Source organism: Oryzias melastigma, linkage group LG17 (genome assembly GCF_002922805.2).
Source record: "Oryzias melastigma strain HK-1 linkage group LG17, ASM292280v2, whole genome shotgun sequence".
In the NCBI taxonomy this organism is placed as follows: domain Eukaryota; kingdom Metazoa; phylum Chordata; class Actinopteri; order Beloniformes; family Adrianichthyidae; genus Oryzias; species Oryzias melastigma.
The window spans coordinates 531,742-540,542 of record NC_050528.1 but is presented as its reverse complement, the minus strand read 5'-3'; the positions used below and the strand labels follow the sequence as shown (position 1 = coordinate 540,542).

The window sequence follows — 8,801 nt, the reverse complement described above, 5'->3', positions numbered from 1 at the left end:
AGCACTCGTTGTCCGGCTCTCTGGGTCGGTGAGGCAGCTTCTGCTGTGGGGGGGTTCACTGACTGTTAGCCCCCCTAATCGTTTCTGACCTGGAGCCCAGGAAGACCATCCAGAAACGATCGACAGGTGCAGCCGACCTGCTGAAGCACCTGAAGCCCCGCTGATCCGCCGCGCAGGTACGGCGGCAGCGCGGGGATTTCTGCCACTCCTTTGAAGTACATCACAGCTGCGCCTCCTCCGCTCGTCCCTCCCGCCTCCGAGTGGGGGGGATTAGTGGAGGAGGGAGGGCTTCAGGGGAATAGGGCTTTACCGACTCTCCTGCCCCGCAACCCGCCCCCCTGAACCACCATCGCACTCATCGATCTGAGGAGGAGGACGGCTGGAGGAGGACGGCTGGAGGAGGCTGGAGGAGGAGGCTGGAGGAGGAGGCTGGAGGAGGACAGCTGGAGGAGGCTGGAGGAGGAGGCTGGAGGAGGACAGCTGGAGGAGGACAGCTGGAGGAGGAGGCTGGAGGAGGAGGCTGGAGGAGGACAGCTGGAGGAGGAGGCTGGAGGAAAAGGCTGGAGGAGGAGGTGCTCAGAGGAGGTAAGGTGGGATTCAGGTGCAGCTCAGCTGCTGAATATGCATGCCCCGCTCAGCCCAGAGCAATCCCCGCTCTCATTCCTCCTGCAGAGGAGTTTAGCCCCCACCGCCGCTGTTTGACGAGCGCTCAGAGCCCCCACAGACGCTTGTATGAGCAGTGTTAAGAGAGCCGCTGTGGCCCCCCCAGCTGTAGATACGGGAGGCAGGATCTCTGGGAGTTTAGAGGACGAATGGAAGAGTGGAAGCAGCAAAAGGTCAGAGAAGATCCTGCTGGTCTAAAGCGGAGTTCCTCCTGGTTCCTCCTCCGCTTTAGACCAGCAGAATCTTCTGGGTTCTAAAGCCGAGCCTGTACCCCCCTGCAGAAACAGGAAACCCTCTTACGTAGTTGGCCGTGGTGTTGGTCTCCTCGTGTTGCAGCACGGCCAGGACGAAGCACAGGTACTCCTGCTGGCTGCTCAGCGGCTTGTTGTAGAAGCCGTTGTACATCTTCTCGTCGCCCAGCGTGAAGGTGGTCGGCAGGGATGGCAGCTTGGCAGTTATGTAGGGCTTGGCGGGATCCAGGTGGCGCCTGCGCCTCAGAACTGGACCTTCACTGGATCGGAGCAGCTGAGGAGACGAGAGGAAGAAGGTCAGCATGACACCAGGAAAGCTCCGGGGTAACCAGCAGAATGTGAAGTGGCGTCGTTAGCGGGAGGTGGTTCTGCCTCAGCAGCCGTGACTCCTCGGAGCCTAAACGGCCTTCGTGCGCTCACGCAGCAGCAAACAATGCAGCGAGCAATTAGCACTTCCTCCAGCGCCCGATCCGAACGCGGCTGCCAGCCCGGCTAATAAAGCAGCAGCGGCGCTGCAGATGCAGCCTCATGAAATCATTATGATGGAGGGAGGAGACGGCGTCCGGCTCGCCGTTTAATGACTCGGGGACTCCCATCCCGCCCTCCTTCGTTCTGCACTTATTTCTACAGGGAGCTGAACAGAAGAGAGTCCAAACAAGCAGCTTAGAGATGAATCGTTCCTATTTCGACTCGCTCTTTAGTTCAGCCCGTTTGAGCTGAAGGCTGTTTAGAGGACGAACAGAAATCTGAGTCCAGGACAAACTTTAGCTCCTGAACAGAAAACTTCTGTCATTCGCTGCCGTGCCTGTAAGCAGGTCATGACTCTAGACACGCCCACCTGAGGCGTGGTTAAACCCCTTCCTGAAACTAATTAGCCTAAGCCAACAGCCTGTTGGGAGGCGATGATGCGGTTTGTGACCCCGACCCGACACTCACCTCCTCCAGGTCCATCTCGTCAGGATTCTTCCAGCGGCGCGCCGAGGGGGACGAGGGAACCAGCACGATGTAGTACCAGCTGCAGGGCGACACACAGGCGTGAGGACAGGAGCAGACGCAGACGCAGCTGCAGACGCATGGAGAGACGCTGGTCCAGCAGCAGCGACTGGATCTGCGTTCTCCAACGGAGAGCGTCTGCCGCTAAAACAAACACGCTGGTTAACCTGCAGCAGGTAGACCTGCAGGTTAACGGAGGGTTACACGCGTCTCCTTTTCTCAGGAAGACCTGCAGAAATGAGGGTCGCAGCGACGGCGTGCATGTGTGTCTGTGCTCCTCGGCGCCGTTCTCCTTGAATGTTTGTTGGAGCTGAAAGTTTCTCCTGGTTGCAGCATTTGTAAAAGGAGCTGCCCCCCCCCCCTTTGCATTTGTGATTCAACAGTCGGTCTGAGAGTGGAAGAAAACAAGTATAACAAGACCCGCCCCCATCCACAATCACCAACACTTTCTGTCAGCCGGCGCTGGAGCGTGACCGGCCCTGACAGCCCTTTAGGCCAATCACCAGCGAGCGGCGAAGTGTCTGCGGGGGGGTGCAGGAGCATCTCTGCAGCTTCAGCAGGAGGAGAATTCCCATGATGCCTCAGAGGAGCCAGCACTGACCTGATGTGAGCGCTGGTCTGCACCGCCGGCAGGCTGATGGTGATCCGGTTACCATGCGCCAGGTGTTTGCTGGGCTTGGTTTTGATGAGGTCCGGAGCGGTTCTGATGGAGACCTGCTGCTGCAGACCGCCGGCGATGTGGCCCCTGCTCGTCAGCACAAAGGAGTACTCGGTGTCGGGTTGGAGCTGGTTGATGAGCTTCCTCTTCAGGTTTCCCTGCACCTCCACGCTCTGCTGGTTGTAGAGGATCTGAAACAGCAGCCGAGCATTAACACCAGCAAACATGAGAGGGATGCTGCAGGAAGTCTGCGCTCACCTTAAAAGGAGCCTGGGACTTGTAGTTTGGAGGTGAATCCCATGTGAGCAGGACCGACGTTTTGGTCACAGCTTTGACGCCAAAGTTTAGAGTCGGGAAATCTGTGACAAAAACAGTCATGTGAGTCGAATGGACCTTTAGAAAAGTAAATGTAGTCCAGGAGTGTGAAGGTCATCCCAGATGTCTGATCTGGAGGAGAACCAGCATCTCCTCGATGAAACCTCATCCTGGTTCACGTTGGGGCTTCCACAAAGGATTATTTTGACAGTCGACTAATCGGGTCATGTATACAGTGGATGTAAATCACATCTTAACCATCTTTAGCATTAAACTAACTAAGAACTAGACATATAGATTTACCTGTGATAGTGCCAGTTGTGATTAGTTCGCTTCCTTCCACTCTCTTTCAAGTGATCAACTTGTGATTTATTATATGCTATTTGATGTATTATTACGTGATTGCTTGAAATAAACAATTTCATTTATTCATAATGCTAGTGTGGATGCTGTAAGCCGAATTTGTCCGCTGAAAATGCTGGTGATGATAGCAGAAGATGCTGAAATTGATAACTGAAATCACTGAAGCTGATAGACGGGTAAAATATCAGTAGAATGCCAAATAACCTAAAAAACTGTAAAAAAAGCCTAAGTTAGCCAAAACAGCTAGCATGCAGTTGAAATATTGGCTAAACTCCAAATTAGCCTAAAAAACCTCAATAAATGCCAAAATAATCCCAGCTTAATGCCATTATAACTTTCATCTTTACTCCACTCTGACTCCAAAGAATATAAAGTGACGACTAATTGAATATTAAATTAGTCGTCGACTATTTTAATACTCAGTTAGTCATCGATTAGTCGACTAATCGACTATTAAAATAGTCGACTAATCGTGGCAGCCCTTGTTCACGTTTGTCCATAAGTAGACACAGAACCACCAGTACATACGAGATGTCTCAGTTAGAGCCTCTAAAATTCACGAGACGGTTGGTTCTGGTCCACCTCAGGTTTGTGAGTGATAGAAGATGAGGACACGCGTGGCGCTGGCGTGTAGAGAGAGTAGCTCTCTATAAATCAATAATCTGTAAGACGAGGCCTGATGGAGTCGGAGACACCAGGAGGATCAGAACGGAATCGATCAGAATCTCTAACAGAGACCATCTGAGATGTTCTGACGTTCTCTGAGCAGCTGATGAGTGGAGGAGAACGCACCGTTGGACATGGTTCTGCTCTGGATGCTGGGGCTCAGCGGGCCCCCGCCCTTGCTGGTGAAGGCCTGCACGCGGATGTCGTAGGTGGTGTCGGGGTTGAGGCCCTGGATGGTCATGTTCGTGTCGGTGGTGCGGTTGGTGCTGTTCTGCTGGCTGTTGATGTCCCTGTACACCACCACGTAGGAGATGATCCTGCCGTTGCGCTCCGGCAGCAGGGGGGGCTCCCAGGTCAGCTGGGTGCTGGACTGGGTCAGTCCGGTGACCTGCAGGTTGGTGGGGTAGCCGGAGGGCGTGTCCTCAGGGGTGCTGATCTCCTTCACGTAACCTTCCCCGACGCCGGCTCGGTTGCGGGCGCTGAGGCGGAAGACGTAGGTGGCGCCCTTGTGCAGACCGGTGACGGTGTAGTGGTCGTCCGTCTTCTTCAGTTCGCGGGAACTGAACCCCTCCTCATCCGTGCGCTTGAACTGCAGCTGGTAGCCCATCAGGTCACCCACCATCTCCTTGGGCGGCTGCCACTGGATCAGAGCCGTGTTCCCCGACGTGGCGCTGATGATCATGCTGGGTTTCCCCGGGACTGAAAGAGGGAAAAACAGCTGAAAACCCAGAACCCTCACGGTCCAGTAGACCCGCTGCAGTCCAGGTTTCACTTGATGTCAGGAAACAAATGTAACCTTAAAGGTGTCAACATTTGTCATTTTGGTGTATAGATCAGATAAGTGAATCCGGATTAACTCAGCAGCTCTGAGCTCCTCAGAAAGATCTAAATGACATGGTCAGGAAGGACTAACCCCTAGAGCAGGGAGGAGTCTCCAACCTTTAATCCTAAAAGAGTCAGTGAGGATGTTCCTCTCTGATCAATACCTAGTGGGAGCTGTTAATTCTTCTTTCACCCTTTTATTTGCTTTGTTGTTACTTTTGAAATATTTATAGATTGTTTTTCTTTTAGTCATAGATAAAAACAGAAATAGTTTAAATAGTTTAATAGAATTGTTTTACTTTAAACAGAAGCTTGTATGACTTCTTCATCAAATGAAAGGACTTCCTGTTCTAGAGGATCTCCTACTGAAGCTCCTGTTCAGGAGGAATGTCCTTTTCTCTAGTTATGACTAAGGTTCACTTTGGTGAGCTGTCATCCTTTCCCTCTTCACTGCTGCTGTTCACCTGAACATTTTATCGGATCATGATTCAATCGAAATAGTAAGTAAAGATTTTAGGATTTGTCTTTTGTGGCAACTGTCTTCTGTAAATCTAATAAATACAGCCGTGCAGCAAAAGAAAAGACGGCCAAGACATGTCGGAGGAGATCAAACATGTTTCTAAAGTTTTGATAGTATTTACAATCTGTGGAAAATGGTAAAGAAACAGTAGAGGAACGATAAAGGAATAGCCGAGGAACGATGGAGGAATGGTAGAGGAATGGTAGAGGAATGGTAGATGAAACGGTAGAGGATCGGTAGAGGATCGGTAGAGGATCAGTAGATGAAACGGTAGAGGATCGGTAGAGGATCGGTAGAGGAACGGTAGAGGATCGGTAGAGGATCGGTAGAGGAAAGGAGGAACGATGGAGGAACGATAGAAGAACGGTGGATTAAGGAATGAGCTCTGGCTGATTAATGTAGTGTGATGTTAGAGTTTATCTCTGTAGGAGCAGCTCAGCCAGAAATGTATAAATTTAACTCATCTAAAATAAATCAATGCCAGCTAAATGCTAACAGGCGTCTGTGGTACAGCGGTTGACCTCTGACCAGAATACCGCAGGTTCGGTTCCCGCCCTGTTCACCCATATGTGGAAGTGTGGTTGGGTGAGACACTGAACTCCATGTTGCTCCTGATGGTTTCAGGTTGGCGCCACGTTTGACAGCAGAGCCGCCATCAGTGTGTTTGTGGGTGAAAGTGACTTTGGTCTTCAAAGAAGGTAGTAAAGCGCTATAAAAGTATACACCGTTGACTATAATGTATAATAACTCAGAAGTAATTTAATTACTAAATAATTAAATGTGTGCAGCTTCCATTATCTTTATTAATACATCATGATAAACTATGCACAACAATGGTACGTTCCATTTCCCGTGAGGTGGCCGTATGACCCTCAAGAGAACTTGAGACACACCTGAGCTCACCTTAAGAAGCAGCCGCTCCTCTATGACCCCTCGCAGACCGGACAACCCACAAACCCAAAGAACCCGTACAGGTCAACCCCCCCAAACAGACTAATGAGGCTCGGCTCTCCATTGTGTCATGTGATCAGAGCCCCCCCAGAAAGGAAACTGTCCTGTCACCGGCTCTGACCTGCCCCAGTTGTGGTGACGACTTTGGCTTTGCTGCGAGCGCCGTCCCCCTTGGTGGTGTAGGCTGCTACGGTGACAGAGTAGGTGGTTTCAGACTGCAGCCCCCCGATGACGGCCTCCTGCAGAAACAGAGACTCACCATCAGGACTGAAGCAGCGGTGAGGAGGATCCACCATCCCAGTAAAACACACAGCCCATCAGCAACCAGGACTCTGGTTCACTCGAACTTCTCATCAGTTTCCTTAGAAACCAGATACTTCAGAGGAGGTCTCGGGGTACCCGGGCGGGACCAGGAGTTTTTCTGAGCAGAAAAGCTGCTGTGCCCGAAGAGAACGCTGAACCCATGAAGCAACAAACCAACCAGGAGGTCACCCGTGTGTCAGTGTTCACGCCTGCTGCATGGATGAGCATGCACCCAGAGGAGCATCAGCAGCAGCAGCAGCAGCAGCAGCTGCAGCAGCAGCAGCATCCTATCCATGAATCCAGAGCAGAAAGAACGTTTTTCAGATGCTCAGCCGATAGTTTTCTCCTCTGGATGAATGTCAGCATGAACACAGACACACAGGTGGTAGAACAGAAACACACAGAACACGCGGAACACACACATACTGTCTGCACACACACAAAATCACAACTCTGCATGCATGTGCACGGCAGCATGCACACGGATACATCCGAATGCCTGCGGCTGAAGCTGCGTGTCTGTCGGGACCGACTGACGCCTGAACGTCTTCCTGCTGCGTCACAAACTCCCGGTTCTTGGAAAAGTTATCCTCATGCTAACGGAGCGCTAGCTTCTCTATGCTAACGAAGGTCAGTTACATGTTAGCTTCTCTATGCTAACGAAGGTCAGTTCTACATTAGCTTCTCTATGCTAACGAAGGTCAGTTACATGTTAGCTTCTCTATGCTAACGAAGGTCAGTTACACGTTAGCTTCTCTATGCTAACGAAGGTCAGTTACATGTTAGCTTCTCTATGCTAACGAAGGTCAGTTCCACATTAGCTTCTCTATGCTAACGAAGGTCAGTTACATGTTAGCTTCTCTATGCTAACGAAGGTCAGTTCTACATTAGCATCTCTATGCTAACGAAGGTCAGTTCCACATTAGCTTCTCTATGCTAACGAAGGTGATTTCTATGTTAGCTGCTTTATGCTAAAATGGCTAAGTACCATGTTAGCTACCTGTTCAATGCTAATGAAGTGCCATTCCACATTAGCTGGTCTATGCTAACGAAGGTCAGTTACATGTTAGCTGGTCTATGCTAACGAAGGTCAGTTTCATAATTAATAACTGTTCTAACATGATTTCTCGTTCATACAATCAGACCTAACACTGACGAGCAGCTCAGACAGCTGACTCTCTCCTCTGTTCTGACCGGGTTCTTTCAGGTCCAGTAACACTGAGATACGTGAGCAGAAAACGTTTTCCTTCAGGAACAAACGCTCAGATCGTCATGGAAACGTCGCCTTTCTACGCTCTTCAAACAGCAGAAAATGACTCTCCTAAAATACACAGAACGGCTCTCTCTACACAGACGAAGGTTTGTGACGTGAAACCTCTCAGTTTGATAAAACCTTTTCTGTTCCTCACACACTCGCCAGGTCACGGAGGCGGGCTCGTCTCCTCGCCGCAGACATCCGTCTGAGGCTTGTCACAGTACATTAGCTATCTGGCACGGAGAACGGCGCAGAAACAATGAAGACGTGTGAAACGACGACAGCATCTGCCCGTCTGTCAGGTGTTAATCAAGACTTCAGCAGGAACCAGACGCACGGCCGGCGTCTTCTGACGCATACGGCGCCGTCTTCCTCAGACCACGGCCGGCTGCTCTCATTTGTTATCTACTAATCACCCCAATCAATCAGACGCTGACGGCGGTCAGCTGATCGGTTTTCCAGCTGTCTGCTATCAGAAAAACCTCAGAAACAGGAAACTGATTTGAATGTTTTAACCTGAATTTACGTTCGTCTTCGCACCGCAGGCTGCTGGAGCCTGTCCTAGCTAAGACGTGAACCGCCGTCCAGGCTGAGAGAAGAACATGAAAGCTGGAAGATGAGTGGAGCTGACCCCCCCACCACACTCAGATGGACGTGTCAGCTTCATTCAGAGCTCCAGGAATGAGGAGATCCGGCTCTGTTCTGGTGGTTCTACTTCTACGACCAGAACGTTTCTGCAGCTCCAGAACACGAACACACAAACACACAAACACACAAACACACACGTCCTGCAGTGGTTAAACACCCCCGTCCTTCCAAAAAACACACACAGCACCCTGAAGCTGGGGGGCCGCCCTGCAGGGACACCCAGCAGCACACAGGAGGCGTACTCACATGCTCGGTGGACTCGTCAATGTTCCACTGATGGGAGAGAAGACACGGACATGGGGGGGGGACATGAGTCAGAAACAGACAACAGACCGAAAAAAAGCACAACGTCTTTTTTTCACTGACATTTGAATGAAGATGTCAAAGGAGGAA

The 8,801-nt window shown here is 51.0% G+C and overlaps 1 protein-coding gene across 1 annotated transcript in view; it reads right to left on the bottom strand.

The window, feature by feature from the left end:
* The window catches only part of LOC112147723 (receptor-type tyrosine-protein phosphatase F), a 112,633-nt gene that overhangs the window by 36,275 nt on the left and 67,557 nt on the right, over positions 1-8,801 (bottom strand). Inside the window, exons 12-17 of the mRNA XM_036216241.1 lie at positions 6,324-6,441; positions 4,036-4,608; positions 2,824-2,924; positions 2,509-2,756; positions 1,851-1,929; positions 964-1,188 (exon numbers count right to left, since the gene is read on the bottom strand). Of these exons, the coding sequence (XP_036072134.1) occupies positions 964-1,188; positions 1,851-1,929; positions 2,509-2,756; positions 2,824-2,924; positions 4,036-4,608; positions 6,324-6,441 (1,344 nt within the window). The remainder of the gene's footprint in view (positions 1-963; positions 1,189-1,850; positions 1,930-2,508; positions 2,757-2,823; positions 2,925-4,035; positions 4,609-6,323; positions 6,442-8,801) is intronic.